General features: G+C 47.4%; 12 protein-coding genes across 13 annotated transcripts in view; 6 read left to right on the forward strand and 6 right to left on the reverse strand.

Annotated features, from left to right (window-relative positions):
* The window catches only part of SPPG_06197 (uncharacterized protein), a gene marked incomplete at its 5' end in the record, with an annotated part of 8354 nt that extends 5823 nt beyond the window's left edge, over window positions 1-2531 (forward strand). Inside the window, 12 exons of the mRNA XM_016754401.1 lie at window positions 85-395; window positions 466-620; window positions 682-789; window positions 845-1021; window positions 1094-1276; window positions 1346-1474; window positions 1534-1626; window positions 1701-1805; window positions 1869-1938; window positions 1999-2097; window positions 2168-2255; window positions 2325-2531. Of these exons, the coding sequence (XP_016606540.1) occupies window positions 85-395; window positions 466-620; window positions 682-789; window positions 845-1021; window positions 1094-1276; window positions 1346-1474; window positions 1534-1626; window positions 1701-1805; window positions 1869-1938; window positions 1999-2097; window positions 2168-2255; window positions 2325-2397 (1591 nt within the window). The remainder of the gene's footprint in view (window positions 1-84; window positions 396-465; window positions 621-681; window positions 790-844; window positions 1022-1093; window positions 1277-1345; window positions 1475-1533; window positions 1627-1700; window positions 1806-1868; window positions 1939-1998; window positions 2098-2167; window positions 2256-2324) is intronic.
* SPPG_06198 (uncharacterized protein) lies at window positions 2289-3305 on the reverse strand. Its single transcript, XM_016754402.1, has 4 exons — window positions 3093-3305; window positions 2950-3019; window positions 2790-2883; window positions 2289-2735 (listed from the first exon to the last, which is right to left on the reverse strand). The coding sequence occupies exons 1-4, from the start codon at window positions 3287-3289 to the stop codon at window positions 2473-2475; spliced, it is 624 nt and encodes a 207-aa protein (XP_016606541.1). The 5' UTR covers window positions 3290-3305; the 3' UTR covers window positions 2289-2472.
* A 45-nt stretch (window positions 3306-3350) lies between these two features.
* On the reverse strand, window positions 3351-6568 carry SPPG_06199 (aminopeptidase P). Its single transcript, XM_016754403.1, has 16 exons — window positions 6231-6568; window positions 6110-6173; window positions 5892-6037; window positions 5783-5834; window positions 5569-5715; window positions 5423-5518; window positions 5249-5364; window positions 5088-5180; window positions 4970-5026; window positions 4814-4905; window positions 4735-4750; window positions 4558-4652; window positions 4346-4495; window positions 4047-4282; window positions 3914-3985; window positions 3351-3842 (listed from the first exon to the last, which is right to left on the reverse strand). Exons 1-16 carry the CDS (start codon window positions 6543-6545, stop codon window positions 3556-3558), a joined length of 2034 nt encoding a protein of 677 aa, XP_016606542.1. The 5' UTR covers window positions 6546-6568; the 3' UTR covers window positions 3351-3555.
* Window positions 6569-6666: 98 nt separating this feature from the next.
* SPPG_06200 (uncharacterized protein) lies at window positions 6667-9468 on the forward strand. Its single transcript, XM_016754404.1, has 7 exons — window positions 6667-6693; window positions 6750-7642; window positions 7702-7954; window positions 8025-8094; window positions 8158-8411; window positions 8492-8687; window positions 8762-9468. The coding sequence occupies exons 2-7, from the start codon at window positions 7534-7536 to the stop codon at window positions 9299-9301; spliced, it is 1422 nt and encodes a 473-aa protein (XP_016606543.1). The 5' UTR covers window positions 6667-6693; window positions 6750-7533; the 3' UTR covers window positions 9302-9468.
* A 1292-nt stretch (window positions 9469-10760) lies between these two features.
* SPPG_06201 (DEAH-box ATP-dependent RNA helicase PRP43) lies at window positions 10761-13699 on the forward strand. The gene is made up of 5 exons (XM_016754405.1): window positions 10761-11474; window positions 11543-11638; window positions 11819-12494; window positions 12566-13122; window positions 13330-13699. The coding sequence occupies exons 1-5, from the start codon at window positions 10803-10805 to the stop codon at window positions 13561-13563; spliced, it is 2235 nt and encodes a 744-aa protein (XP_016606544.1). The 5' UTR covers window positions 10761-10802; the 3' UTR covers window positions 13564-13699.
* Window positions 13608-14550, reverse strand: SPPG_06202 (uncharacterized protein). The gene is made up of 3 exons (XM_016754406.1): window positions 14271-14550; window positions 14121-14216; window positions 13608-14056 (listed from the first exon to the last, which is right to left on the reverse strand). Exons 1-3 carry the CDS (start codon window positions 14527-14529, stop codon window positions 13695-13697), a joined length of 717 nt encoding a protein of 238 aa, XP_016606545.1. The 5' UTR covers window positions 14530-14550; the 3' UTR covers window positions 13608-13694.
* A 98-nt stretch (window positions 14551-14648) lies between these two features.
* On the forward strand, window positions 14649-15446 carry SPPG_06203 (ubiquitin-40S ribosomal protein S27a; the record flags this gene model as incomplete). The annotated part of the gene is made up of 4 exons (XM_016754407.1): window positions 14649-14701; window positions 14824-15006; window positions 15073-15212; window positions 15282-15446. Exons 2-4 carry the CDS (start codon window positions 14835-14837, stop codon window positions 15444-15446), a joined length of 477 nt encoding a protein of 158 aa, XP_016606546.1. The 5' UTR covers window positions 14649-14701; window positions 14824-14834.
* SPPG_06204 (uncharacterized protein) lies at window positions 15429-16494 on the reverse strand. Its single transcript, XM_016754408.1, has 6 exons — window positions 16372-16494; window positions 16238-16288; window positions 16126-16181; window positions 16042-16064; window positions 15891-15975; window positions 15429-15819 (listed from the first exon to the last, which is right to left on the reverse strand). Exons 1-6 carry the CDS (start codon window positions 16466-16468, stop codon window positions 15748-15750), a joined length of 384 nt encoding a protein of 127 aa, XP_016606547.1. The 5' UTR covers window positions 16469-16494; the 3' UTR covers window positions 15429-15747.
* A 115-nt stretch (window positions 16495-16609) lies between these two features.
* On the forward strand, window positions 16610-18659 carry SPPG_06205 (uncharacterized protein). The gene is made up of 4 exons (XM_016754409.1): window positions 16610-16797; window positions 16862-16909; window positions 16974-17140; window positions 17211-18659. Exons 1-4 carry the CDS (start codon window positions 16647-16649, stop codon window positions 18507-18509), a joined length of 1665 nt encoding a protein of 554 aa, XP_016606548.1. The 5' UTR covers window positions 16610-16646; the 3' UTR covers window positions 18510-18659.
* On the reverse strand, window positions 18605-21165 carry SPPG_06206 (ATP-dependent RNA helicase HAS1). Its single transcript, XM_016754410.1, has 5 exons — window positions 20711-21165; window positions 20388-20636; window positions 20007-20324; window positions 19261-19712; window positions 18605-19195 (listed from the first exon to the last, which is right to left on the reverse strand). Exons 1-5 carry the CDS (start codon window positions 21102-21104, stop codon window positions 18674-18676), a joined length of 1935 nt encoding a protein of 644 aa, XP_016606549.1. The 5' UTR covers window positions 21105-21165; the 3' UTR covers window positions 18605-18673.
* A 505-nt stretch (window positions 21166-21670) lies between these two features.
* On the forward strand, window positions 21671-25238 carry SPPG_06207 (uncharacterized protein). Its single transcript, XM_016754411.1, has 7 exons — window positions 21671-22312; window positions 22388-22726; window positions 22785-22928; window positions 22996-23062; window positions 23125-23597; window positions 23655-24818; window positions 24904-25238. Exons 1-7 carry the CDS (start codon window positions 21719-21721, stop codon window positions 25114-25116), a joined length of 2994 nt encoding a protein of 997 aa, XP_016606550.1. The 5' UTR covers window positions 21671-21718; the 3' UTR covers window positions 25117-25238.
* A 101-nt stretch (window positions 25239-25339) lies between these two features.
* On the reverse strand, window positions 25340-27379 carry SPPG_06208. 2 transcript variants are annotated; one of them, XM_016754412.1, is made up of 5 exons: window positions 27295-27379; window positions 27073-27131; window positions 26848-27012; window positions 26580-26785; window positions 25340-26504 (listed from the first exon to the last, which is right to left on the reverse strand). In XM_016754412.1, the coding sequence occupies exons 3-5, from the start codon at window positions 26975-26977 to the stop codon at window positions 25677-25679; spliced, it is 1164 nt and encodes a 387-aa protein (XP_016606551.1). In that variant the 5' UTR covers window positions 26978-27012; window positions 27073-27131; window positions 27295-27379; the 3' UTR covers window positions 25340-25676. The 2 variants fall into 2 exon arrangements, with proteins under 2 accessions (XP_016606551.1, XP_016606552.1); XM_016754413.1 differs by having other exon boundaries at window positions 27073-27315.
* Window positions 27380-27580: the final 201 nt, after the last annotated feature.

The following is a 27580-nucleotide window of genomic DNA, read 5'->3' on the forward strand; positions in this document are numbered from 1 at the left end:
AATAAACTGTGGTGACAATGAAGGTAACGGGATGCATATTCCAGCGCAAGGAAATGCTTGACAATGTGTTGGCAAAGAGCTAAGGTGTGCTTGTGTTCTCTTAGGCGCATTAAAGGATTTGGGTCAAGCACTGAAGTACAACAAGAGAGAGCCCCAAATCTACCTTCAACGAGGGATATGCTTTGAGAACCTTCAGGACTGGGCCAGCGCCGTCAAGGAGCTCACCTCTTGTATATTGCTCAAGCCGGACTTTGCCAAAGCATATTACCACCGAGGTCTTTCCAAGCTTCATCTCCAAGATCAGGAAGGTGTGGAGGACCTGGGGACGGCAATTAAGCTAGATCCGAAATTCTTCGAATCATATATGACTAGAGCGAGTTATCACCATCTGAAAGGTATTTTTCCTCTGACAAGTTAAGGAAGAACTAGAAAACGCTCCCAATACTCACAAAATCTATCCAAAAGGGAACTATGTAAATGGTGTCGATGACTGCAATGAGGCTTTAAAAATTGAACCCACAAGTATTCGCGCTTACTTGCTTCGAGGCGCTTGCAATTGCAAGTTGCACCAGTTCACGCTTGCTCTCAACGATTTTACCCGGGCGGTCGCTTTGGACAGGGTAATTAAGAATTGCGAGTTCGATATACAGACACACTTCAATTAAATGTTGCATTGCCTAGACATCACACTTTGCCTTTTACAACCGCGCGGTGACGTATCAACTTATGGGGGATGACCAGAGCGCAATCAAAGATTACAGTATCGCAATGCTGCTTCACAACGATTCGGTAAGAATTTGAAGGGAAAAAAATATGGAAACATCTTGTAATGAAAGCCATATAGAATGCCTATCGGAACCGTGGGTTACTGTACTGGAAGCAAGGCGACCCGGCGAATGCCCTGCTAGATCTGTACGCTGCGCGCGATGCATTTCCAGAAGATCCGCGACTGCATGGCCTGTTGGGACTATGCCTACAAACCTTGGGCAAGGTGCAAGAAAGCGTGGAAGCGTTTTCGGCGGTAAGTCTTCTACATCATGGCGTCTACGACCACGGTGATCTAAATTTCGTTGATTGATGCCGCATACTCTAGGCCATCGCCGTCAATCCGTACATGACTGAGGCTTACTTGGGTCGTGGCAACGTGTATGCATCGCAAGGTCTGACAACGAGCGCTCGGAAGGATTATCTGCGCGTTCTGCACCTGTATCCACGATGTAGCGAGGCCCTCGTAAATATGGCTTACACCATGCAGGCTGAAAATCGGCCAAAAAGAGTAAGCGTCAGAGAACTTTCGTGGTGTCTAGCTACTGGAACATATCTACTCACACAGGTTCCCCATCAGGCGTATGATCTATTTAGCACGGCCCTCGTTCTCGATCCGAAGTGTGAGGAGGCACTAGAGGGTCGGTCGGTGGTCCATTTTGCTTTGAAGAATTTCTTTGGTGCCTTAGTGGATATCTGCAAGGCGATTGTGAGTGCCTGAGCAGTGTGACATAACCGGGACGAGGTACTGATTGCGAACAACCACAGGAACTATCTCCGCATAACTGTGAGTACCTGACGAACCGAGGGGTCGTTTACCAAGCGCTTGGAGACAATGTATCGGCATTACAGAACTATAAGGTAAGAATAGCGTGATGAAGAATTGTGTGATTATTTGTCTTCTGCAACCCTCAATGAATATCTGTTCTGGATAGCTCGCAATCAAATACAACCCATCCTACGCCTTGGCGCATCTCAATGCCGCCAACCTGTACTTCTATCAGAAGCGTTGGGAGCAAGCTCTGGAAGCGTACGACGCGGTATGCAGCTATTTGGTAGAACTCCTCACTCAGTCATGTTAACTGAACCTTTCATCCCTAAAGACACTGCAACTCAGTCCTAGTATGGTCTCTGCATACGTGAATCGGGGAATCACGAAAGCGATATTGAAAGGTAATCGCCCGGATCGATCTTTGCTGACAGACTGTGATCATTGATGCATCTGTGTTCTAGATACGACGGGTGCATTGGCAGACTTTGACCACGCGGCAGATCTTAATCCGTCCATTCCTGAGGTGTTTTTCAACAGAGGACACGTCATGCAGACACTGGGTATCGTATCATACTACCTTGCAGACCACCTTTCGCCTAACGGCTCATATCTTCCATTCGGCAAATATAGATCGACATGAAGACGCCGAAAGAGACTACAGCAAAGTACTCGCCTTATGCCCCTTAGACAGTCTAGCGCACACAAGACGTGGAGACGCGTATGTTCTAAAGAGTCTGGCTCCCTTTAGTACAGCGGCACGCTAATCAAATCTCTGTTTCCATTTTAGCCGTGGTCATCAAGCCAACATATCCGGTGCAATGCACGATTATGCATTAGCGGTTGCTCAGAATCCAGATTGAGATGGATGATTATCTATTCCTCAGCACTTAATTTATTCTGAATTTCGGCGCAGGCACGTCTAGTTTCAGAGCCCATCAAAGGGTCAATAATAAACCATGGTAATGGACGGTGACCTTGGTCTCCGAGTCCTCGTATCCAAAAAATCTATCGTTCTTTTTGATCTTGAATCCAGCTTCGTTGACCAGTTTGAGTATATCCGCCTCCGCGAAGGTGTTCAGTCCGCCGGATTCTGGCAAAGTAACCGCGAAACACCCCTGACCATTCTGTTTGAGCGATCTTGCTACGGACGTGAATAGGTTCTGAGGGTTCTTGACAAAATCTAGAACCCCGACGCAAACTTCCAAAGAACTTGAGTGCTTGCGAAAGATCAAACATTGCGAATTGGACGTACTGATGGCATCAAAAACCCGAGCAAAGGGTATGTCTGCCTCTATATCTTGACAGAGAAGCTCTCGGAATGGAAACTGTTTCGCCTTGTCCAACATCTAAGTGCATTGGGAAATGGATGAGGATACGTAGCAAACAGGGCAAGTAACCTCCAACAAAAGTACCTCTGGAGTCGCGTCCACTCCATAGACATCAATTCGTTGTGACAGCGGCTGAGTGAAGAACAGCTTTGAGCTACGCAGATATGAAAAGGGAGCTAAAGAGTTGGGAAATAAAACTGGAAGAACCAACGACGATCACAACGCACCTCTGTCCAGTCCCACACCCGAGATCTAGAAACGCGAGGTAATCTTGGTCTGGGACCATATTTGAAAAATGCTCCAACACCCAGTTAGCTATTATAAATGGGGCAGGATAGGTCTCTTTCTCGATATCCTCATCGTATGACTTTGCATATGAACCATAAAACTTTGTTATTTCCTCTATGGACCATCCTGCAGCCATTGTGTGAAATGGCCAAGGTGAACGACGTGATGGGCGAACTGGAAGTGAACGCGCTGGTCAGGTGGGTAATTAAGCCCGAACTGGTTTTCATGAATATGCAAGCCACCTAGAGGTATGCTTGACGTCGGCTACCGTAACATGCAGAAAGGATTGACACAGAAGTCATAGTTGCAGTGCACGGACTGTCTTTCATGCAAGCTGACTTGTAACCATTCTCCCTATCACTAGACGTACATCTATCACATCTATCCTACGCTGGACACATATCAGATCTTCTGAGTGTGCCTCTTGAGCCACTTCCATCCGTCGCTTCCTTCTTGCAACAAGGGATGTACCCTATCCCAGCACCGAGTGTGATACGCATTCAACCAGTCTCTTTCCTCTGGAGTTAAGAGGCCAATATCGACCAGGCTCGTCTGGATCGGAACCAGGGTGACGTGCTCAAAGCCGAGGTATCCGCGATCCCCAAAGTTGTGGGGAGTCTTCACATCGCGAATCAAAAGGACATTTTCGATTCGGATGCCAAAGGACCCCTCTTTGTAGTATCCGGGCTCTGATTGTGAATAAAGGTAATGACGTCAATTTGTACAATACGTCAATATAATAAGCTCGCCATGTATATACCGTTGGTCACCGTCATTCCTGCCTCCAGCTGCACATCATTGTAGGCGATCCTAGTACCGATGCCATGGGGTCCTTATAAAAGCAGTTAGGTTCAAATTGTTGCTCTTCCATTGACCAGTTTGTCTTGGCCTACCCTCATGCACATTCAAGAAGGATCCAACGCCGTGACCGGTACCGTGTCGAAAGTCAAGACCTGCCTTCCAGAGAGGGACTCTGGCGAGGACGTCTAGAAGGTAGCCAGTTGTTCCACGGGGGAACACGGCCATGTCGATTTGGATATGTCCTTTCAGCACTCGAGTAAAAGCATCCTTTTCCTCTGCCGTTGGCGTGCCAAAGTGAAGCGTGCGGGTAACATCCGTCGTCCCGTCCCTAAAGACAGTTGTTCATATGCGCCAATGGCATCAAGGCTATCACTCTGCCCCAGTAGCTTACTTGTATTGAGCACCAGAATCGCACAGGTACAATTGATCCACCTGGATGGTCGCGCAGGTTTCGCGTTCAGGCTTGTAGTGAATGATGGCACCGTTGGGTCCAGTTGATGAGATTGTATCAAAACTTAACCCAACGAAATCCTTTTGCTTCCTTTGTTAGAATAGTCAGCAACGACAACGGGAGAAGGAAGACAAAATCGTGATATATGTCACCTGCGGAGACTTTCCAACTTGTCAGCTGCTTCAACCTCAGCGAGTGCTGCTTTGTTCTCAACCAGTTCCTTCTCCAGCCATGCAAAGTATTCGCACTGTTCGGTGACACGGTCGATTTAGGAAACAAACTTTGAAAAATTATAACATTGGATCCGAGAGATGAGATTTCAAACGTACCAAGGCAGCAGCGTCCCTGAAAGATAGAGTCAACCAGTTGCAGCAAAGCTCATTCTAATCTGAAAATAACGCATCGCACCTGATGTGAGACTGACGAAATCCTTCTAATTCTGCTTCATTTTTGATGGCCTTTGCTGTCATTACTGGCGATCGCGATTCGCTGACGTATTGCTGGAAAAAGCAAAGGATGATCCAGATGGGGCCACCTGCCTATCTGAAGGGCTCGGTTACTTACGCTTCCACCCAGCGCGTCTTGAAGAGCCAGGGAGCACCGGCTGTCAATCCAAAGCTTCTAGAATGGTTAAAGAATTTAAGTGGAAGCAGGCCGAAGGATATATGATTACTGAACTCACTTCTCCCTGCTTTTGAGCCCCGAATTGTTTGACATCTTGAAAGACAGCTTCATACGGGCGTATTTTTACTGTGGAGCCCAGGTGCTCCTTCACCTGTGATATTATAAAAGTATTTAGCATTTTGGTGTACTTCTGATAAATTTCACTTGCGAATATCACACCTCGTTGGTCAGCTTGTTCTCATCCACATACAGAAGCACCTCATCACGGGTGACCAAGGCATATGCGAAAAAGACGGGATTATAGGCAATATCAGACCCACGAAGGTTGAAGAGCCCTTATAGAATCGCGTCAGAAGAAGGCATGATTCTGTATGTCTTCCGGACGGAACTTACAAGCTATCTCGTCCAAGGCGGTTACAATGAATCCATAAGTCTTCTTCTTCTCAATTTGTTCCCGCAAGGCTGCAATTTTCTCTTCACTAGACTTGCCTGCGAAGAGTTGGCTTACATCCCAAAATTGAAGCGGACCCATAACGCACCGGAATATGCAATCGGATGAACAATGATCTTGTGGGGTGGCATTGATGGCTGGTCCGCACCCCAAACTTTATCAACAAGGTTCTCGTGTATGCTCACTAACGAGTGTCCCTCCTTTGTTAGGGCCTCCGCCAGCTGCCGTGCGGCGCCTTTCAGAACAGGATAGGCGATTAATATCCGCAGAAAGAAGCGCGTCGAACCTTCATCGATTCTTACCAACGGTGAAGAGCTTCGGATCAACACCAACTTTCGATTCCTTGGGAAGGACCTAAAGGAGACTGTTGAATGGCTTATGAATTGCTGAGGCGTTTCATTGTGCGCTTACTTTAACCAGCCATTCTTCTTTGCTGGGAACATCAGGCAGGCCACTCTTCATCAGAGTCCAGTTAGCGTCAAGCTGTTGGGAGGCTTGTAGAAAATATCGGCCATCGGTCCATAGGGCAGCCTGTTCCAAAGTTATGACCGCAAGGCCTAGCGAGTCGCGATAAATAAAGATCTAGCAAAGATCTATACGATTCGGCAAGCCTTGTGAAAGAAGCCAACCTGCAGACCCTGTAAATCCCGATACAAAGGCTCGTCGAGCATCTCGGTCAGCGAGATATTCACTCTGTAAGGAAACCCTTGGGTTAGATCCATTTCAGCCGGCAACTCGAATCTTACGTACTTGGTGCGCATCTTCCGAGGGCACAATGTACGCGTGAAGTCCGTTTTCACGCATGATCTCCCTAAGTCGCTTGACCCTTTCAGTGGTATTGATGGGGCTATTGCTCTGAGATGCTTTTCCATCGAGCGGTTTCTTGCTGTCGGCAGTCATGGTTGAAAGACTACAAGTACGGAATGGTACAGTAAATTGTGTATTGGCTTGTAGACGTGAGCAGGGAAGATTTTGCACAAGAAAGCAACAGAAAGCGTGAACAGAATGATATTGGCCCTTTAAAAGCCTACTGTGTGCTCGAAAAATCGGGCGAATCGTCCTCATTCCCTCTGTAGCTTATCGCTTGCATTTCAACACCGTGCCGGGGATGGCACAGCACCCACGATCGGATGGGGAATTCCCCATGGGAAGCGCGGAACTTTACTTTCCGCAGTGAGATTCACATCAGAATTTGCATACCACTGCCAGACATGTAAGCATATATTCTCAAAACAAGACAGAGTGAACATAAGTTTCATAACGTGGAAGTTACAGGTAACATGTGAAGAGACAGGGCCGCACATCTGACGATATCCTTACCGACGTACAACGACTTGGATAAACAGGTCGTGAGTATGATGCATCTTTCACTGTCCCCAAGTACTCATTCTGGAAAGGGCAGTCTGAAAAAGTCCGCCCACAAGGCGCTTACGATAATCAGGAAATTAATGGCATCTCGGGTTAGTGGTAACAGGCAACGATTTCAGAATTCAAAATTCAGAAAGCCCCAAGCGCAGTGTATCAAACGCTCGACGATTCTTGCCTGCAAGGGTAGAGTGATAAAACACAGAATGCCGAGGATGCATAACCTATCCATGCATCAATGAACCTGGGATAGGATTATTTGGAAGGCCAGTAAATTGCTTTGCAGGCAAGCTTTGATCATGAATGGCAGGTTGAACACTGGGCGTGGAGTCCAGCAGCTCGGATTACGGCGATAAGTGCTATCATGAAAATCGACTCCTCTGCTGACCCTGCTTAATGCAGGAAGCTTTCCTTGCGATAATTCTCGTACCGTATTCCAAAAAGGCTCCAGTCATTTGAGTTACTTGCATAACCCTATTGGTTTTCCAGCTGGAGAGAAGCTAGATATACGCTGAACGGGCTTCCATTTGGCCAATGAAAGCCAGTGGAACGGGAATGTTCCATAGTTGCCCACGGGAGACATTGGATCAAACCAAGTCAAACCACTCATTTGAGTTGTGGCTTGTATACGTTATCAGGTCCGATAGTATCCCAGGGGAGACGATAAGAGTGGGGTATTTAAACACATATGGGACCCTCATCACACTTCCTGGGATCCCCATCTTTTCCTTTGTTGACACCCGCCATGCTTTCTCGGATGAATTGGAAATTGTTCCTTGGGACATTGCTTGTCATCGGTAAATATGATGAACGTACGCTTTTGCCTAGAATCCCATTCGCTCATCTCCCCATCTAGGGCACCTCATTCCCGCTTACTGCGAACCGGTCCCTATTGCGGCCGTCATTTTGTCTCGACACGGTGCCCGTACCCCACTTTTTAAGGACACCAAAACGTTTGCTGAAGGAAACTCGGAACTGACTATTGAAGGAAAAAACCAACTCTATGAACGCGGACAATTTTTGCATGACCGCTGGACCCTCGACGCCGGAAATGCCATGGTTGGTTTTGCCGACACGTACTATCAGAATCAAACCTACGTTAGATCTAGGTGAGGCTAGAATTCTTAATTTGTAGGTAATCAAAAAGCCGAGCGCCTAATAAATCTCTTATGTGTGCAGCGACACAGATCGCACGATTAACAGTGCACAAAGCTTGTTAATGTCGTTGTATCCTCCTAAACCCGCGCAGGTTGATAAAAGGATATACCTTACCTCAAAAGCGACGAGCATAAGCTAACCAAATCTTACTCAGACCTTGCGACTTGCCAACGGGACAACTTTGGCCGCTCCAGGATCCTCCGACCAGCAAGTTCCAATCCACGTTGTTGGACAAAATGAAGATATTGTGCTGCGGGGCTGGTTCAACTGCACGAAGCTTGACAAACATGTGAGCGATCTGTTTGCCAGTGACGCCTTCAAGTCCACGCAAGCCCAACATCAAACCCTGTTGGACGCATTGTCACCACGGTTCGGACGTCCGTTGGGCTTGGTGGATATGTGGAATGTGTAAGCTATTCTCGCTGCTCCACATGTTGGACCCCCTGGGTATTTTTGTCAACTCAAACGGCGCATATTTATCTTACCAGATTTGATTATCTGAACACGCAACGCTCGTACAACGCCTCATTTCAAGACCTTACAGCGGACCAATGGACCGAACTCACCGCGCTCGTCAACTACCTGGAGTATGAGAAATTCAAGCCAGGTTACGGGGCAGCAAACTTTCTTGCTGAAGTTATTAAGGAATTGAAGGCATCAGCCTCTCCAGGTGCTACGAGGAAGGTCGGTACAAATCTAGTGCTTCCACCACGTCAGCTTCCTTGGGTGCATCTCTTATTCAATTGAAATGTTTATAGGTGACATACTTTTCTGGTCATTACACTACCTTCGTCAACTTCTTCGGGCTCACGGGTCTAAGTACCGCCGTCGAAAACCTCCGTGCCATTCCCGACTATGGCTCACTCCTCATTTTTGAACTATTGGCCGATGCCGGTAAACCGGAGCGCTATGTACGAGTCAGTTTTCGCAATGGACAGGGCGCTGTACAAGTCCTCAGCCTTCCGGGTCTTTCGGCCATGGCTCTCCTCCCAGACTTTGTCACCCGAATGCAACCACTCTCCGCCGAGGGATTGGACGGTTGGTGTAATGTTTGTGGGAATAATGAGAACAGAGGCTGTGATCTTCGCACTGCAGCCTTTTCAGCAACCGGAAGTGGAGAGAGTAGTTCTGTAAAGCCCATCGTCGCTGGATTTGGTGGTGCTGCTGTTGGAGTCACCGCTGCCATCATTGGCGCTATGATCGTTCACAAGTATAAGAGACGGAAGTGGCTTGCTACTGAGGTTTTAGACGTCGACAGGGCATCACAGGTCTCTAGTACCAAGCAACTCTTAGTCTAGGACCGTGTAGTACATAGGTTCATTGATAGCTGAAGCGACACCGTAGTCGAAATGTTTACAAAGCCTAGAGATACATGCAATGGAGCAAATACGGGTGCTCTATGACTCGTATACTGAAATTGAGCTCGGAAATAGCCAATCCACGGGAAAAAAAAGGCATCTCTGGCCCTTCCAGCTTTCTATTGTTTCATCCAGCAAATGAGTATAGTGAACGAGCGTCAACGTCCACATTACCGTGCTGCGATAATGAGGCAGTGACAGAGGGCAGGCGTGGTATCTTCAAAGAGGAACTCATGGGCAGAGTTGAGAGATCTCCCGTGCCACTTAATTTTCGTTATTTATTGCAGATGGGTGGTCGTCATGAGTGGGCAGCTCGTCATATCTCGTTACTAGTATCTCTCACCTAACATTGGCGTGCAGGAGAGGTAATCTCCTCTAAAATATGGAACAGAATAACAGTCCAGTAAGTTAAGGCGCAGACGTACGACTCAATTGACCGCTCTCCGAAACCCGGAAACTCTTGCTGGAGCAGCCGACACCCTTTTGTATCTACTGTCTTGAAATGTCTTTGACTATCCATATTCACTCTTCATGTTCGAAAACTGGTTGGCAGTTGAGGCGGTCCTTCGGTCTTGCCTAGGTAAGGTGGAGCGGTGATCTTTGGTTTTCATCACCGAAGGAAACGCACAATGCTTGCAATATCCTTTCCGTCCTCCAGCGAGGTTCTGGAACGGTCCGCATGGTCGTAGACTGCACCCGACCCGTTTCGACATGAAGATGCTTCAAGTTTGGGGCTGTCTCATTAGCAAACAGAGATATTCCTGATGCCTACTTTATCTTGTGTGTTTCGGAGAATCTCATCCGGCAAGAGGTAAACAATGGATCTACCATATGGGCAAAAAAATTCGCAAAGCCAAGCCGTTTGTATGGAGTCGAAACGTTGATGAGCATTGGTGACGTTGGCATGGAATTGACTATATCTGATAGTAAGACTTTTTGATATATCTTTGACAATCCTTGCCACTTCAATGTAGACATCTTGTATTTCATTCGTTTTATTCAGAAGTCGAGCGTTTGTGATACGCTATTTAACTTTTGGGATATGTCTGCCCGACAAGAAAATCTATCAAGAGCTCTTGTTCTTTTCTACTGTCAAATGCAGTCATTATCAATCTTTCTCCAAGTAGTCACCATCCTTGATAATTTGTTGGCGGAATCAGATGAACTGTCTAGCATCAAAGGCATTAAGGGTTGATGGCTACATCACAACAGCTAATTCCTAGTCAATAGTTGACCCAACTAGGACGTACTCCCGAGAGCACATCACCACGGACTCACCGAGTCAAAAGCTCAACATCTGTGCGCAGCAACCCACAGTGCGCAGCCCTCATCCTACTAAGCCATCTATTTTCTTTTTGATTTTTGGAACCCTAGCCTGCTACGTGATCTCGTCCGCACTGCATTTGCCTAGTGTGCCCGTTTTTTCGGAAAAGCATCAAGTATGGGAGGGGAGGATAGACCTCGCAAAAAGATCAGAGTTGATCAGTCCAAGGACAAGAAGGCCACCCCTGCAGGGAATGGGACTGACGCGGCAAATCCGTATCTGGCCCACCGCAACAAGCTTCCCACACTCGTACCGCACAAGACGACATCCGAACAGGCTGAAGCGTACGAGGATGCCGAAAACAACTTGTTTACTGGCCGACCATTCACGCCGAAATACCGTGAGATCTTGAAAAAGCGACGCAACCTACCTGTGCACAAGCAGCGCGATGAATTTCTAGAGCTCGTCCACAACAACCAGGTCATTATCTTGGTTGGAGAAACAGGTTCTGGCAAGACCACGCAAATTCCCCAATTCCTTGTTTACGACGAGCAGCCCCAAATGAAGGGCAAACTAATCGCATGCACGCAACCTCGACGTGTTGCTGCAATGTCAGTTGCCAAGCGTGTGGCAGAGGAATTGGATGTGTCTCTTGGTGAAGAAGTTGGTTATAGCATTCGTTTCGAGGACTGCACCTCTCCAAGAACGGTGTTGAAATACATGACTGACGGTATGCTACTGCGAGAGGCTATGCATGACCCACTGCTGGAGCGATATTCGGCCGTCGTTTTGGATGAAGCGCACGAAAGAACGCTTTCGACAGACATTTTGATGGGATTGATAAAAGAGGTGTGCTCTAATTGGGAATCTGCACCAGCACTTGAGCAACTGACGCTGACATGGGATTTGCTTTTCAGATTTGCAAGCGACGAACCGATTTGAAAGTGGTCGTCATGAGTGCTACTCTAGATGCTGGAAAATTCCAAAAGTATTTCAACGATGCCCCTCTCCTGGTAGGTTTATACCCCTGCTCTGTTTCTTGTTCGCATTTCGTCCTCTTGAACGGCCTATCGTCCGACATATGCTAATAGATCCCCGTCGTTCATAACTCATCGTGTCATATCCTTGATGCATTTTCATTGTTCACCGTGTCGGTACCTCTCCTCTTCTGTATCGATTGGCCGGGACGATAGGTCGTGCCTGGACGGACCTTCCCAGTCGAGATTTACTACACGCCCGAGCCTGAGCGGGATTACCTTGAGGCGGCAGTTCGGACCGTTATTCAAATTCACACATGCGAAGAACCCGGCGACATCCTGGTCTTTTTGACCGGAGAGGAAGAGATTGAGGATGCCTGCCGTAAAATTCGCGCTGAGATCGATAGTATAATCCAAGCGTCGCCGCAGACCGTAGGGGATGTAAAGGTCGTGGCCCTATATTCCTCCCTACCCCCAGCCCAACAACAGCGTATCTTTGACGATCCCCCACCACCTCGGTTCCCAGGGGGACCCGCTGGTCGAAAGATTGTAGTCTCAACGAACATTGCGGAGACGTCGTTGACCATTGACGGTATTGTCTATGTTATCGACCCAGGTTTCTCAAAGCAGAAGGTGTACAATCCTCGTATCCGGGTTGAAAGTTTGCTGGTTAGTCCCATCAGCAGAGCCAGTGCACAACAACGCTCTGGACGTGCTGGGCGTACGCGACCTGGAAAGTGCTTCCGACTGTATACGGAAAAGGCTTTCCTGAAGGATTTGCAGGAGCAGACCTACCCGGAAATCTTGAGATGTAATTTGGGCACAGTAGTGTTACAACTGAAGAAGCTTGGCATTGATGATTTGGTACATTTCGACTTTATGGACCCTCCAGGTACAGGGCTTAATGCTTTTGTGGGTACTGACGGTGGTAGACGAGGAGGCTAAGAAATTATTACCTTTCAGCACCCGAGACTTTGATGAGGGCTCTGGAGCTCCTGAATTACCTCGAAGCACTGGATGATGACGGAAATCTTACCACCGTTGGAGAGCAGATGGCTGATTTTCCCCTCGATCCTCAATTTTGCAAAGCGCTCCTTTCTTCACCAAAATACAAGTGTTCCAACGAAATACTTTCGATCATTGCAATGTTGTCTGCACCAAACTGTTTCATCCGACCAAATGATCAACGACGGCAAGCGGATGAAGCCAAGAGTCAGTTTACCCACCAGGACGGGGATCACCTCACCCTCTTAAACGTATTCCATGCCTACAAATCAAAGGAGGGAGATCAGAGCTGGTGTTACCAAAACTATCTGAATCAGCGAAGTTTGAAGAATGCAGACAATGTGCGAACTCAGCTCGTACGGATTATGGAAAGACGAGGCTTGGAGCTTGTTTCAACACCTTTTGAAAGCAAAAAATATTATGAAAATATTCGGATGGCTTTAACGGCTGGGTTCTTCATGCAAGTTGCACATTTAGAGAGGACCGGACATTATTTAACGAGTAAAGATAACCAGGTGCGTTGCGTGGCTAGTGCTGAAGTCTTTCGTTGGGTGCAAAAGGGAGTATCACAAGGATTATAACTTTACCTGAGGTACACTGTGACGTTATAAACATCAACACTCTAATTTTTTCATGAGTGACACTCCCGTTTCGCCCATCGATGAGACGCGCTGCCGAATTTACATAACGTTTTCTGACTCTTTGCGTTTTTTCACTGATAGGTCGTCCAACTTCACCCCTCCTGCGGGTTGGATAACAAACCCGAGTGGGTGATTTACAACGAATTTGTCCTGACCACCAAAAACTACATTCGAACCTGCACCTCTGTGAGAGGCGAGTGGTTACTGGAGGTTGCGCCGGCATACTACGATTTGGAAAACTTCCCGAAGTGCGAGGCTCGCAGAGTGCTGGAAAGGATTGCTACTAAGAATTCTCAGCAAAAGAAGAGACGGTAATGAGTTGTCTGAGTAGTCAAGGAGGCATAGAGCTAGCGGGTTATGGCGTGAGGGTGCCTTGGGGGCATTGATGTATCCATCCATTTTGTGTTTTGCAATCAAAAAGAAATATAAACTTGTCGAATCGAATGTCAAGTAGCAATGACATTAAAAAAATGCACGACTTCGTCCTCATCCATGACGCCGACCTGCGTCCCGCATGTTTCACATTTAACAGACCAATATACCTCATCTTCTGTAACGTCCTTATCCAACTCCTCAGTAATGCCTACTTTGCCCTTCCCTTTTGACTTCTCCTTTGGATATCTCAAAACTTCCCCTTTATCCACAACACAGTTTTCAAAAAACATGGCGCGAAATTGACTATCGTAGTGAATATGTTGCTGACAATCATAGCATACGTCTGTGAGACACATCGGGCACGAGAGAGTTGCATCGGAGGCACCAAGTCGACCAAATGCCTGGGTCTTGCCTGGGGAATTCGCACGGCGGCCTGCATCAATAAAGTCTTAATCGACACCAATCTTGAAGCAGATCACAAACTGGCAAAACCATACTTTGAATCTTGTTTTCCAGCCACTTTTCATCATCTGAATCGGCAGCCGGATCGTAAAAGAGTTCATCATTTGTTGGAACCTTCTGTCGTAGGATCCCTTGTGGTTATTTAGAAATGGATGATCATTTGCACTTTGCCAAGCTCCGCTCACCTTTCGCCCCCTGCTTCTTCTTTGTGCTCTCGTTCAATCCTGGTATTCTCTCTAATTTACTGCCGTCAGCGGTCGCCACCCCTGTGTTCTCCTGCTTCTCGATATCGTCGTCGCCTTCCATATCACTATCAAAATAAACGTCTTCATAGTACTGCTCATTGGCATCGTCGGCAGGTAATGTCTGTGGTTTTCGTGATAGAATGGTAGATGCGCTTTTTGAGTCGTATCCTGCCGCTTTGAAAATCTCTGTTGGGTCCATTTGGAGCGAGGATCTTGAGAGGGATCTGGGGAAAGTGCAAGCGATAGTTGCATTTGTCGGTGTGTCAGGCTTGGTTACGTGGCTTGTCAGCGCTGCGCCTCTTTGTAACGGATTCATCACGCAGCGAGAAGGGGCCAAGGAACGATTTCCTTCCTCTCGCAAATCCGCCCAGGTATGTACCCAATAAAATAGCATCCGCTTCTTTAAGAGTGCTTGCAATAGGAAATACTGGCATATTCCCCAAGAACACAAACAAATGTTAACTTTTGTTTTCGTCATTTGCTGCTCCTTTAGCACCCTTCACGATGCAAATCTTCGTGAAGACCCTTACGGGCAAGACCATCACCCTTGAGGTGGAGTCTTCTGACACTATTGAGAATGTCAAGGCCAAGATCCAGGACAAGGAGGGAATTCCCCCAGACCAGCAACGTTTGATCTTTGCTGGCAAGCAGCTCGAGGACGGCCGCACCTTGTCTGGTATGACAGTGCTTGCTGGAGGGCAGAACGGTTGAAGGGTTTTGGTTGACCTTGTTCTTTCATCAGACTACAACATCCAGAAGGAGTCTACCCTTCACCTTGTGCTCCGTCTTCGTGGTGGTGCCAAGAAGAGGAAGAAGAAGACCTACACCACCCCCAAGAAGATCAAGCACAAGCACAAGAAGGTCAAGTTGGCTATTCTCAAGGTATGCGATGTGCTCTGAACGTATTGAAAATGACTGGTTTGCCTAATATTCTGCTCTTTCACTTCCCAGTACTACAAGGTCGATGACGACGGCAAGATTACCCGTCTCCGTCGTGAGTGCCCCAACGAGACCTGCGGTGCTGGTGTTTTCATGGCCATGCACTACGACCGTCAATACTGCGGTCGCTGCGGATTGACCTACATTTTCCAGGGAAAGGAGGGTGCTAAGGCGTAAATATATTGAGGTTCACCATTCCAATTGCTGCGTCATTATTTTTTCCCCGTGCTCATGAGCACAGCATTGTAATATCATTCTTGGCTCACCGCGACTCTTAATCTTCCGCTATTAATCGTGTGGTCAAAGTTTGTTTCTTCAACCAAACTGTCCAGTCGAGCAATGTAGCAAGCTAAACCTAATTCAATCACTATCAAGGGCTGATGACTGGCAACTAGCAGTTGATCTACACAGAGCGAAAGATCAAGTTGCGACGAACCCATTGTACAAATGGGAACATACCGTCTAATCGCTGTGTAATCTAAGCTATAAACTTTTCTAGCGCTGCTGGATCTGCGGCTTCGCTTTCCACCAGTTGCTTAATAGGTCCTGACTGAAAAACCGAACCGATGCAAACTAATTAAAATTGCGAGCATAACAGGAAAGAGGGGAAGCTGCACTCACCTTTCCCCACTCTATGAGCGTTGGAATAGCTCGGAGTTGAATTAAGGGATGTTTACGATAGGGATTTTCCGGGTTATTTTTCCATCTAAGTTTGCGTAATGTTCATTTGAGGATTATTGCGGAAAGCAGTCAAGGACATCAGAAGCCATACACTGATCGCTCCCCCACTGGCACCTGTTCAATAAGAGGATTTAAATTAACACCAAAGTGCAAACGCCGAGGTTCACAAGCATACCTCCAACAAAGTTGAGTCGGGAACTTTTCCTACCCACTTGCGGATAAGTGGATCAGCTATAGATTTGTACCATAAGTATCGCACCGTTTACATATGAGTTATCTGCACATACCGATAACACAGTCCGGACACCATGATTCCCCGGTGCCCACGTCTTCCGTGCCTGCATATCGTCAAGAAAAGTGTGGGCGCTTGTGGCGGAATCCACTTTGACGGGCCTCAGCTGAATTCTATTCTAGAACATACCGAAAAGAAGCACAAAAACACGACCTGGTGCCGATTGCACCGTAGAAGCGACAGTTGCGTCAAAGTCTTTGGGATCCTGAACACGGATGGCCTTCATCCTGAAATCTGGCGGGGAAAGCAGAGCCCCATCACATTGCCCAATTTCCATGTCCAGAAACGCGTGCTTAGTACCAACGCGCTTGGAACCACTTAAAGGACATTCGCCTGCAATGCCTACCCAGTTTTCCTTCAGCCAAGAGCGGCCCCGAGATCACTGATCATTTACCGACTTACCAATGATTTTTATCTACTACCTATTGCTCGCTATTAGTATTACTATTAGTCTCGACATGTCCGTTTCACCAGAACCACCCACGTTCACGATCCCGTTGGACCGTCTCAGTCACCTGGACGCGTCGTTTGACGAATTTGACCAGCTCGCGCAAGGTATGATGTGCGAGAATCGGCAGTATCTTCAGCAGTGGATTCTTATGTGTGTTTGGTCTGGTAGAGCAAGAAGCTAGCGGTTTGATTGATTTTGGCCAGTTTCAGTCAACGAGTAGGTACCGAACAAACGTTTTTCCTACGTGCTGCGCATAGCTGATCTTGGTGATCCCAAAAAGATATTCTAGATTTTTTGGACAACTCTGATGATGAAGACTCTGACAGTAGCCCAGAGCAATCTGAAGTGCTATTCGTGAATGGCCAGGCAGTTTCGCCTGGTGCTTTTTTTGCAAGTCGATCTGCGACTTTGGGTTCTCTTGAAGAGAAGCTACCCGCGCAATTCCGAGTACGTATGGTGACGATCATTTTGTCAAACTGTCTCTTCTTTGACTGATTATCTTTATTGCCGTCTCTAGCCGCACTGGACTACCCCGCGCATAGATGAACAAGGCCGCTATATTGATTTACTCCCCAATACCCCCGAGACGCCTCAGGGGGAAAAACCACCCGAAGAAGACAATACTCTGGCTCGTATTTTAAATTCTGATGAGACTGCACAAGTGAAGTGGTACCGGCCACCATCCCCCTCGGATGAGCGATTCGCCAATGCTCCGGCCCTCGCACCAGCGGCGGAGAGGCTGACACAATATTTCAAAAGACAAGATGCACTGGAAGCTGCCAAGACTCCTCAATGGACGGCCGCCGACTTTCCTGTCAATGTTGTGCCAACCCCCGTAAGGCGCCTAGCCGCTGAACTCCGTAATGCTATTCCCAATTCGCCGCCACGCCCAATTACACAAATTACACAACCACGGCCTCAGCACTACGAAGTTATCCTTCCACGCAAACAACGATATGGCGTCAGTAGTTTTAACGGAGCAGAATCCTCTCGTTTCATCTCCATTCAATTTCCTTCAGTATCTTATTCCACTCGATCGCACGTTCGCATTGCCCTCGACCTTAACAATATCAGCAACATTCCGGCGAACTGGTCTATCACCTCTATCGGGCCGGTGTATATGGCACCCGTCGTTCGACAGGGTAAGCCATTACGTAACAATGAAAAGGACCATCCAGTCAAGAGTAAGGTATTCGAACCCGGGACAGCATCCGGATGCGTGATGCCTCACACGACACAAAGTGTATCAATCTCCTTCCGACCGCCATCGGCTGGTCGGTACAGACAGACATGGCACATTCGTGCAAACTCGCAGGTGGTCGTCCTGTCTTTGGAAGCGTTGGCTGATTCCAAGCCAACAAAAAAGGTGGAAGGGCGCCGAGAACTTGGCTTGGCTGAATACATGCGACAGAAGAAGGTGGACATTATGGAAGAACTTGGCGTGGCAGAGTCCAAGCCTGTAAAGATCGTGGAAGGCAAGCGGGAGATATCAAGAAAAGTGGTCTCTGTACGTGAGGGTGTGTCTGTAGACGCACGTCCTCGCATCAAGCGGGAACCTGTTGCATCAGTACGACCAAGGCCCGTTCCTTCAAAACAAGTAACGACATCACGGAGTATTGTCCCTGTGAGGCCGGTTCCATCAGGAGAAGCACGTGTCCGCACCAAGCGGGAACCTATCGCACCAGTAAGGACAATGCCTGTTCCACCAAAACAGCAAGTGACGACAGGGAAAACCACAACGATAAAGACTCGCACCACGTCGCGACAACCCGTTGCGGTACCCCAAAAATCTGAACGTCCGCGTTGGCGTTTCTAAGCCATTTATATTTTAACCGCCTGCAAATTATGTATTTTGGCGTATATACCTTTGTGAAATTATTTGATTTGGACTCGGTTTGTAAATAAACAATACCCTTGTATTATTAAAAAAAAGAAAGAGCCAATAAAAACAAAATGTAAAATGATACTTGGCAAGGTTTCTTAGCGAGTCCATTGCCGACCATCTGTGCCTTTCCTTCCGCCTTGCCCACCGAATGAATTTCCTTTTGTAAAGTGCTCCTTTCTAGCTAGGCTTTTTTGGTTCTGATACCCAGCACCACCGCCTGCACCTCCACTTCTTCTCTGCTTTCTATCTGTTTTCCCACTTGCACCAATCACAAGGTTTACGGAGGGGGGAACAGTGAATCCATATGCGCGTGCAACTTTTTGGAGATCCAATGCATTGACATCAAAAATCTTTTTCAGCGAGTGGGAAGCATAGGCCTGCAAATATGACCGGTACCCATCCTTGGCCGAGCGGTTAAGGTAATAGTTCTTTTCAACGAGTCGTTCGAGTTGGGATTGAACGTTGGCGATTTTGGCGGTAGGGAATTGGTACTCGTTTAATGGGATTTTGGCGTGTTTGAGGAAGCGTAGGAATCCGAGTTCGGAGGGTAAGAGAAAGAGGAGGGCACGACCGCGGCCGCCTGCACGAGCTGTTCGTCCTACTCGATGAATATATTCCTATAACCATATCGTCAGTGACATTCATATTGAATTGCAAAAAAAAAAAATGGAGGAAAACATACCCTAGGATCATCTGGGGGATCAAATTGAATGATCCAATCTACAGCGGGGATATCTAATCCACGGGCCGCAACATCCGTACACAACAAAATTCCACTCTCAGCATTCACAAATTCAAAAAAGGTGTTGGTTCGCTTTTGTTGTTTTTGCCGTCCGTGAAGGTCCAAGACGGGTATATCAATGTAGTTTAACAGTTCCGCGTGGTATTTCACTGAATTGCAAGACGAAAAAAAGACAATGATTTTCTTTTTTAGGTTTTTTTTGAGGAAGGTGAAGAGGAGGAGGAATCGGGTTTCGCTTGGACAGACGACATAGCCTTGTTCAAGGCCTTCGGCTGTTGCAGCGTCTTTGTGTTCGTCAACGTTGATGTAGAGGGGGGCCTTTTTCAAGGAAACGCGGGCCAGGTCTTCGACTTTGGTTGTTTGGGTTGCTGAAAAGAGCATTGTCTGGCGTTCTATCATAAGATTAAAAAACATTAGCTTGAGTTTGAATCACCCATTGTTCCACAGGGATATCCATCAGGTTCTTTTTCCATGGTAGTATATCGGTGTCATACCTATAACGCTGGTGCTACGGAAAAAAACAAGCCAGCGCCTCAAACGGACATCTTTTTTATCTGGCAACCGTTCCAAAATATAGGAAGGGATGCGCACGTTTCACACACACAAGAGTTCATGAACCGTGCGCATCGATTGCGAGTAGTCTACCGCCTAATGGACATCCGCTCAAATATGCAAGTAATAATTACCTTTGGGAAGCAATTTGATAATCTGATGCATTTCTTCCTCGAACCCGACTTCCAAGATCCGATCAGCCTCATCGATAATGAGCATTTTTAGGTTCTTGAACACAAATCCCCTCGTGTTTTGTAGGTGATCCAATAAACGACCAGGAGTCGCGATGAGAAGATTGACACCTTTTCCAAGCTTGTCTGCCTCGGCTTTGCGATTGGCGCCTCCCATGACGATACCGAACGTTTGGTGATGGTATTTCATGAGCTCTTTTGCTACTCCAAAGATTTGGAGGGCGAGTTCACGTGTTGGAGAAATGACGAGAATACCCGTTCCTGTAGAAAAGATGGTCAGCAACGGTCTTGAAGCGGAATGTGGAAAGAAAAAAATGGACATACCATTGCGTGGCTTGAATTTCATCTTGACCAGGTACTCTACAGCAGGGATCAAGAACGCCAGCGTCTTGCCAGATCCTGTTTTGGCAGCTCCCAAAATGTCCCGTCCAGTCATGGCGGCGGGAATACTTCGGGCTTGGACTTCGGTCATGGTTGTGAAGCCCAGGTCGGCAATGGCCTTTGCAGTGTTTTCAGAGACACTCAAGGAAGAAAAGGCAGTGTCGACCGATTCAGAATCTGTTACTGCAGATCCTTTTGAAAACGAAAAAGTTAATATTACAACGACAACGATTGAACATGCTAGTATTCACATGGCTGCAACGTACTGTCCAATTCAATATCTTTGCCTTCGTGATGTGCCACAATATTGCCATTGCTCGTCACATTATCTTCTTCCTCCGATCGTGGTCGCTTGGTACCAGCTTTGACAGGTTCGTCTTCCTCTTCACCCTCATCCTCGTCGTCGTCCTCACTGCTTTCATTTAACTCAGCGCCATCTTCATCCAAATCTTCCTTCTCGTCATCTGATGCACCATCCATTTCTGGAGAGTCGCTATCCACATCCTCCTCATCCAGCGCGTCAATAGTCTTGGGTGAAGAAATGTCGGCAGTGGGCGCAACTTGCAAGTCCTCCTCTTCGTCAGTGACAGGAGGACTCACTTTAGTCTTTTTGGCCGGCGGTTGACCAGCTTGTGGTTTGTTTATGCGTTTCTTGGCCATTTTTTGGTGTTAAAGACAGACCAATGACAATCGAGGTTGGTAAGAAGGCCAGAATAAAAAAGGACAAGCGACTTTGTGTGAATGAGGCCAAAAAGAAAAAAATGATTACGTTGTGATCGAGTACTAAGCTTTGCTAAGCCAGTGACTGGTTTTGGGCGACAGACGGTTTTTGAAGGTTTGCGAGACGTTGTTGATGGACGTTACGACGAGGATTGTTCTTGTTACGACAAGGATTTCTTTCAGCAAAGTTCGTCCTCGTCGTCCTCCTCTTCGCCTCTCCCCCTTTTTTTGTAGGAAGAGGATATACGCTAGTTTGCTTGGTTCAGTTCTCAATCTGGTCTTGTTCAATAAATAATAAACCTCAAGGGGACTTTGAGGCCTTTAATCATCCAAGCATACTCTACCATTTACATCCAGTAATATGAGCTCAGCGACAGCGCCAATGTCATTCTGCCATTTATCAGTGCAAAAAGTGGGCATTTTCAACAAACAAACTACCACATCTTCACTAAGCCACCCACATTCAAATGCACGTCCGAACGCTCTGACAACTTCGGAGTTACCAATGCCACAACCCAAGCGTCCAGTGGTCCTTCAAGATCTAGCGGTTCGACATGCATGCCATACCCACTGCAGATACCCAAGAACCACTGACGGGAGACCTCGCTTCCCTCCGTCTCATACTAGGGGACACTCTCCCTCACATATCATTACAAATCCTTCTTGCAGAAGCGAAAGGGAATGTGGGGCAAGCCGTCAACCTCTACTTTGAAAGCCCAACCAAATACGATACCATGGCAGCTGGGGTGAAGCGAAAAGCAGAGTTGGAAACAGGGGAGACTGGGAATGGACTCGCCAAGCGTCGAAATAATGGTACGGTAGGGTTTCCTCGATTTCTTGGGGAAACTATTTTGGTTGCGTATTCGACCCTCAAGGGGCCCAACCACCTACGTGACGGTGACGAGATGGATCTCTTGAATGGTACCAAGACGATTAGTGTTCCCAAACGCTCTGGGTTGGGAGCTAGGGGCCGGGGACGTGCAAAGAGGGCTTTTACAATCTCTAGCAAGAGTGACGTCCATGTTGGGAGTGTGGGTCCTATTACAAGGTTAAGTGTCCGAGGAAAAGAGTTTGGAAAGATGCGGATGGAGGATGCGCGGTGGTTGGGGAGGTTGGTGGAACTGGGGATTGTACAGGTGCAAGGAACAGTGAGTTTTTTTCTGTTATTTATCCACATGATTTTTCTTTTTTATAATGAAATCTCATACCCCAACTTTTTTCAGATCGTCTCATCCCCTCCAACGCTAACCCTCATGTGCGACATTATTCTCCAAATCCGAATCTATCTGACCCAGACAGCCTTTTCCCAAACACAACCCACAAACGATCAAGATGTCAAAGACCGTAAAGCCGCCTTGTTAGCCCTCTTTAAACACCTGGGCCTTCGTCCATCATCATCTGATAAACCCGTTGACGAGACCACCGAAGGCGAGGAAGATGAGAAAGACTTGGAGGAGGATCAGGTGGAGGTGCTTTATGAGAAGGCGAGGGGATTTGAGAATGTCGAGGAAGTGGAGCCTGGACCTGGGTTGAATATCGAATTACGGGGATACCAGAAGCAGGTTTGTAGACGGTTTTCTTGCCTTTATTGGTTCACGGGTGCTGAAGATATATGTGTAGGCGCTGTCTTGGATGATGGCCAAAGAAAATCTGACAACAGATGCTTCTGCGCATTCTATCCACCCGCTTTGGGAGGAATATACGTTTCCAAAAGTGGAAACAGGTATAGACGGCGAGGAAAAGTTTTACTTTAACCCTTATACAGTGAGTGTTCTTGAGTGGTGGTCAATTCGGTGGGGTACGGTGGAGGTTGATGTATGGTGCATTATAGGGAGAGTTGACTACAGAGTTTCCGAGCGCGGCGGATCGAACGCGGGGTGGGATTTTAGCAGACGAGAGTAAGAAGGATGAATCGTATTCAGTTTATAAGAGTATCTCTGCTCACATCTTGTCTTCTCAGTGGGACTAGGCAAAACTCTCGAAACACTCTCCCTCATCCACACGAACCGGCCCAACTCACGAGACTTGAACCTCGGACCCAGCCTGCACAAACTCTTTTCATCACCAGCCAGTACTACCCTCCCCAAATCTCCAAGCACACTCATCATCTGCCCCGTCTCCCTCCTCGCTCAATGGCGTGACGAAATCACAAACAAGTTTGCGCCAAGGGCCTTGACATGTGCAGTTTACTACGGTACGGATCGATTCCTTACAGTATCGGATCTCACGGACGCCAAGCGGGCGCCTGATGTGATTATCACGACATATGGTGTCGTCACGCGGGAATGGGGGGCAGGGAAAAAGAGTGGGTTGGTGTATGGGGTAGAGTGGTATCGAGTAGTGCTGGACGAGGCGCATTTTATAAAGAATCGGACGACGGGGATGGCGAGGAGTTGTTCTGAGGTTGAAGGGCGGAGGAGGTGGGCTGTTACGGTGAGTATTTTTTTTACAATGGGTTTAATATTCGTGAACTAATGTGTATAAATTCAGGGCACACCCATCCAAAACAAACTTGAGGACCTCTTTTCTCTCATCCACTTTCTTCGCATCGACCCATGGGCCAACATTTCGTATTGGCGTCAGTTCATTACCATCGCATTTGCAAACCAGGATTCCAAAGCCCTTAATGTGGTCCAATCAATTCTGGAACCTTTGGTCCTCCGCCGTCAAAAATCGACACCATGGGGTCCAGAAGGCAAACCTCTCGTCTCACTTCCTCCCAAAACCGTCGAAACGGCCTATTTGGATTTCACTCAAGAAGAGCGAGATATCTATACTGCGCTCTGGAGTCGGAGCAAGACGCAATTTAGTGCGTTTGTGGCTTCTGGGACCGTTTTGAGTCATTGGGCGCATGTTTTCCAAATGTTGACGCGGTTACGACAGTGTTGTCTCCATCCTTCCTTGGCCATGAAAAACTCGAATGAGGAGCCAGAAGTGAGTGAATTGATTAAAAGGTTCCAAGACGGTGGAAATGGGGATGCGTATGTGACGAATGTGATTCAAAAATTGACGCAAACGGGATCGGATGGACAAGATGATGATGATGATCAAAGTTGTCCGATTTGTTTTGATCTTATGATGCAGCCTACCTTGTTTCCTTGTCTTCATGTCAGTTGTTGGGACTGTATCGTTGGGTACCTTCAACGACGGGAACAAAATGGTGAAAAGGGCGAGTGTCCCATTTGTCGACAAGAGTTTCGGGAAGAGGATTTATTGGATATTGTACGAGCGCCTACAACAGTATCAAAAACGACTCTTTTGAATGCGGAACACAATAAGGAGAATATAGAGTGTTCACCTCCATGTACACCACCACCCCCCATCCGTCTCCGCAAACATTTTCATTCATCGACAAAACTCTGTACCCTTATTAAAGACATTCAAGAGACTCGCGCCAAGGACGCAAGCATCAAAACCGTAGTATTTTCCCAATTCACTTCCATGCTTGATTTATGCGAAACGGTTTTAACGGATGCTGGGTTAGGTTTTGTTCGATTGGATGGGAGTCTTGTTCAACGGGATCGGGAAAGGGTTTTGAAAAGGTTTGATGAGGTTGAGGATGTTGGGGTGTTGTTGGCTTCGGTTCGGTCCGCGGGGGTGGGACTTAACCTTGTTCGAGCGAGCTTTGTGATTGTGTTGGAGCCTTGGTGGAATGTATGTTTTTCATTGTTGGGAGGTTTTTTTTGACGTTTTTTTGGAATTTTTTTTTTTGCTCACTAGTGTTACTTTTTTGTTTTAGGCTCCTGTTGAACACCAAACGATTGATCGGGTCCATCGACTTGGGCAGACACGACCTGTTCATGTGAAGCGGTATATTATTCGCAATACAGTTGAAGAGCAAATGTTGCGGATCCAGGAGAGAAAGAATGTGCTTTGTCGGGTGGCCATTGGGGGTAGGGATGAGGAGGAGAAGGGAAGGAGGGTGGATGAGTTGAAGGTGCTTTTTGGATAGATTTTTTGGGATTTTTTGGTTGTTGGGGAGAATGGTCATCACATCATTATTTATTATTATTGGATTTCGCATGGGTTTTCCTGTTTGTGCTATTGTCCGAAACAAGGACCTTATGCAATACGTTCAAGATCTAGTGTGAGGTATGGCTTTTGTCGCGTGACCCTCTTGTCTAAAGCAGCTTCCTCTGTCGCTGCCCAGTAAGCGCAGAGCTCTACATTACGCAAACGGTCACAGCACTTTACGCTTGTGCACTCAACAGAATGTACCTCATGGGAGACATTAAGTACCCCAAGCGGACAAGAAAGATTTCGTTGCCAAATCAAACTATTTCATAAAAAAAAAAACAAAATCAAAAAATTGGTCTTCGTCAGCTATAACATCCTAATTTATACTATAGTGCTTCAACGTTTGCACCCATTGCACACCACAACGGAGCTGACTGCTCCCTTCGGTCTCTTCCGTGTTAGACTTGCTGTCGGTCGATATCCTTTGCCTATACACGGAAACCCTCAAGTGTCTTGCCCTCCTCGGATCGCCGCAAACAGCGCTAAACTCGAGTGTTACTCTTTTTCCTGGCCGTTGCCAGCCGATTGTGTAGAGTTTTGCCCAGACGGTTGGTTTGAAAAGGTCTGCTGTTGCGGTTGGTGATGTTGCTGTTGTTGCTGCTGCTGCGTTGACCCGGATGGCTGTGGCTGTGTCTGGGACGACTGTTGGGATTGTTGTGATGGGTGGGGTTGGGGATGGTGTGATTGTGCATGATGTTGTTGGTGTTGTTGTTGCTGGTGTGATTGTTGCTGCTGCTGTGCTTGTGCTTGTGCCTGTTGTTGTTGCTGTTGTTGAAGTTGCTGCTGTTGCTGCGCAGCGGTACCGACCATGCCGCCGTACCCTTGCGGATTTCCGGAAAGTTGTGGGTAAGAGTACACATATGGGCCAATGGGTCCACCACTGTTGCCGACTCCAGAACCCATGGGAACAGCATAACCAGCTGGGTAGCCTTGCAATGCGCCCACATTCGATTGCATGGCGTACTGTTGAAGGTTGGCGGCATTGGCCACTTGGGCCTGCTTGTCCTGATACATTTCCGCCGACTCGCCATTTTGCTGTGGGACTTCATAGGCACCTTGAAGGCGGTTGCCGGAGCCATCAGGCATGGGCGAGTACGGGTGAGGTGCATAGGATGGGGCGTAGACAACCTGTTGCTGTTGCTGCTGCTGCTGCTGCTGAGCATTTGGGTCAGGAGCGTTGAGACACGCTTGAATCAAGTTTTTCCCTTCAGGTTTTGTAATGAGCGGTTGCAGCTTTGGGGTCGCAAAAGTGTAAACGTGACCGGTTTCCGAGGCTACCAAGAGCAGCACCTGCGTGCCCGTGAGCGTGGACAGCTCATACGCCTAAGGGATGAACATTAAGAGTCTAGGAAGAGTATGTCTATCAAGATTCACGCGTTGAGGCCTTTGTATATATACCTTTTTCATGATACCAGCCTTGCGTTTGCTAAATGTAATGTGTCTGCGGGACTTGTCGTCAATGTATTCAATCTTGATCTTGCGACGCCCCGACTTTTTCCCAGGCTTTCCGTCCTCATCCGAGCCATCGTCGTCGTTATTATCCTCTGGGTCCTCTGACAAGGAGGCCGCCGAGGCACCGCGTTTCAGCGGATTCTGTAGAGAGCCTGACGTGGAATGCCCATGAGCAACACGCTGCAAACAAACGTACTGGACATGGGACGAGTACCTGAAAGATCGGGTTGGCGGTGCAATTGAGCGTGTGCCTGTGATGGGTCCTGTTGCTGTTGCGCTTGCAAATGTTGGTGCGCAAGGTCGGGATGCACTTGACTTTCATACGTGGGACCGATGCTGCTCATGCTTGTACCAGAGTTCTCGTGTACTATACAACTCGCTTTGGATTTCCCAGTTAGTCTACGTTTCGACAACGCATCCGGTTATCGCAGCCACTTACTGTGTGTGTTTTACTCGCTAAAACGCGTAGAGACAAGAAAAAAAAAACTGCTATCGTTGCTGATGCATGCCCATCGACAATGACAAATGATGATGAACAAGTAAAGTGCGTGTGGGAAAACACCAACGTGGGAATAAACGAATGTGTGTGAGTATCTAATGTGTCTGGTGGGAAAATAAAAAAGGTATTTTGTATATGCCCATAATAGTAGGCGCCTATTACCTTTTCTGGTCCTAAAGTTCAAAAGAAGCGATAGTGAGAGAAAGGGAGAGAGAGAGAGACGAGTGTGGGAAAGAGAGCGAGAGAGAGAGAGAAATGGGCAAAAAAAGAGATTTGATTTATCCTTCTTGAGACAAGGAGGCGTTTCAGAACAGGACAAGAGGCAAAGTGACTTTCAACGAAAGAGAGCGCAACAGATGAGATAAAAATGGACAAATGACCAATTGCCTAAAAGGGAAATACGCAATGTTGCCTCCTTTAGGGAATCCGAATGAGGGTCCAGGCGATC

Source organism: Spizellomyces punctatus (assembly GCF_000182565.1).
Source record: "Spizellomyces punctatus DAOM BR117 chromosome Unknown supercont1.11, whole genome shotgun sequence".
NCBI lineage: Eukaryota > Fungi > Chytridiomycota > Chytridiomycetes > Spizellomycetales > Spizellomycetaceae > Spizellomyces > Spizellomyces punctatus.

Excerpts from the sequence above, each read along its gene's own strand:
- SPPG_06201 (XM_016754405.1), top strand. The coding sequence starts at position 10,803 with ATGGGAGGGGAGGATAGACCTCGCAAAAAGATCAGAGTTGATCAGTCC. Across the intron at positions 11,475-11,542 it reads TGATGGGATTGATAAAAGAG|ATTTGCAAGCGACGAACCGA; the intron begins GTGTGCTCTAAT and ends TTTGCTTTTCAG. Across the intron at positions 11,639-11,818 it reads TCAACGATGCCCCTCTCCTG|GTCGTGCCTGGACGGACCTT; the intron begins GTAGGTTTATAC and ends CCGGGACGATAG.
- SPPG_06200 (XM_016754404.1), top strand. The coding sequence starts at position 7,534 with ATGGGACCCTCATCACACTTCCTGGGATCCCCATCTTTTCCTTTGTTG. Across the intron at positions 7,643-7,701 it reads TGGGACATTGCTTGTCATCG|GGCACCTCATTCCCGCTTAC; the intron begins GTAAATATGATG and ends CTCCCCATCTAG. Across the intron at positions 8,095-8,157 it reads ATCCTCCTAAACCCGCGCAG|ACCTTGCGACTTGCCAACGG; the intron begins GTTGATAAAAGG and ends AATCTTACTCAG.
- SPPG_06202 (XM_016754406.1), bottom strand. The coding sequence starts at position 14,529 with ATGGACCCAACAGAGATTTTCAAAGCGGCAGGATACGACTCAAAAAGC. Across the intron at positions 14,217-14,270 it reads GAAGAAGCAGGGGGCGAAAG|GGATCCTACGACAGAAGGTT; the intron begins GTGAGCGGAGCT and ends AATAACCACAAG. Across the intron at positions 14,057-14,120 it reads GCTGGAAAACAAGATTCAAA|GCCGCCGTGCGAATTCCCCA; the intron begins GTATGGTTTTGC and ends TTATTGATGCAG.
- SPPG_06198 (XM_016754402.1), bottom strand. The coding sequence starts at position 3,289 with ATGGCTGCAGGATGGTCCATAGAGGAAATAACAAAGTTTTATGGTTCA. Across the intron at positions 3,020-3,092 it reads GGGTGTGGGACTGGACAGAG|CTCAAAGCTGTTCTTCACTC; the intron begins GTGCGTTGTGAT and ends ATATCTGCGTAG. Across the intron at positions 2,884-2,949 it reads GAGTGGACGCGACTCCAGAG|ATGTTGGACAAGGCGAAACA; the intron begins GTACTTTTGTTG and ends CAATGCACTTAG.
- SPPG_06206 (XM_016754410.1), bottom strand. The coding sequence starts at position 21,104 with ATGGCCAAGAAACGCATAAACAAACCACAAGCTGGTCAACCGCCGGCC. Across the intron at positions 19,713-20,006 it reads TATCAAATTGCTTCCCAAAG|AACGCCAGACAATGCTCTTT; the intron begins GTAATTATTACT and ends ATCTTATGATAG. Across the intron at positions 19,196-19,260 it reads ATCCCCCAGATGATCCTAGG|GAATATATTCATCGAGTAGG; the intron begins GTATGTTTTCCT and ends ATATGGTTATAG.
- SPPG_06205 (XM_016754409.1), top strand. The coding sequence starts at position 16,647 with ATGATTTTTATCTACTACCTATTGCTCGCTATTAGTATTACTATTAGT. Across the intron at positions 16,798-16,861 it reads ATTTGACCAGCTCGCGCAAG|AGCAAGAAGCTAGCGGTTTG; the intron begins GTATGATGTGCG and ends TTGGTCTGGTAG. Across the intron at positions 16,910-16,973 it reads TGGCCAGTTTCAGTCAACGA|ATATTCTAGATTTTTTGGAC; the intron begins GTAGGTACCGAA and ends GATCCCAAAAAG.
- SPPG_06204 (XM_016754408.1), bottom strand. The coding sequence starts at position 16,468 with ATGAAGGCCATCCGTGTTCAGGATCCCAAAGACTTTGACGCAACTGTC. Across the intron at positions 16,182-16,237 it reads GTGTCCGGACTGTGTTATCG|CTGATCCACTTATCCGCAAG; the intron begins GTATGTGCAGAT and ends ACAAATCTATAG. Across the intron at positions 15,976-16,041 it reads CCAGTGGGGGAGCGATCAGT|ATGGAAAAATAACCCGGAAA; the intron begins GTATGGCTTCTG and ends ACGCAAACTTAG.
- SPPG_06207 (XM_016754411.1), top strand. The coding sequence starts at position 21,719 with ATGCATGCCATACCCACTGCAGATACCCAAGAACCACTGACGGGAGAC. Across the intron at positions 22,313-22,387 it reads TTGTACAGGTGCAAGGAACA|ATCGTCTCATCCCCTCCAAC; the intron begins GTGAGTTTTTTT and ends AACTTTTTTCAG. Across the intron at positions 22,727-22,784 it reads TACGGGGATACCAGAAGCAG|GCGCTGTCTTGGATGATGGC; the intron begins GTTTGTAGACGG and ends ATATATGTGTAG.
- SPPG_06199 (XM_016754403.1), bottom strand. The coding sequence starts at position 6,545 with ATGAGGACGATTCGCCCGATTTTTCGAGCACACAGTAGGCTTTTAAAG. Across the intron at positions 6,174-6,230 it reads CCTCGGAAGATGCGCACCAA|AGTGAATATCTCGCTGACCG; the intron begins GTACGTAAGATT and ends GTTTCCTTACAG. Across the intron at positions 5,027-5,087 it reads GGGCTCAAAAGCAGGGAGAA|AAGCTTTGGATTGACAGCCG; the intron begins GTGAGTTCAGTA and ends TAACCATTCTAG.
- SPPG_06208 (XM_016754412.1), bottom strand. The coding sequence starts at position 26,977 with ATGAGCAGCATCGGTCCCACGTATGAAAGTCAAGTGCATCCCGACCTT. Across the intron at positions 26,786-26,847 it reads CCGCCAACCCGATCTTTCAG|GCTCTCTACAGAATCCGCTG; the intron begins GTACTCGTCCCA and ends ATTCCACGTCAG. Across the intron at positions 26,505-26,579 it reads AGGCTGGTATCATGAAAAAG|GCGTATGAGCTGTCCACGCT; the intron begins GTATATATACAA and ends TTCATCCCTTAG.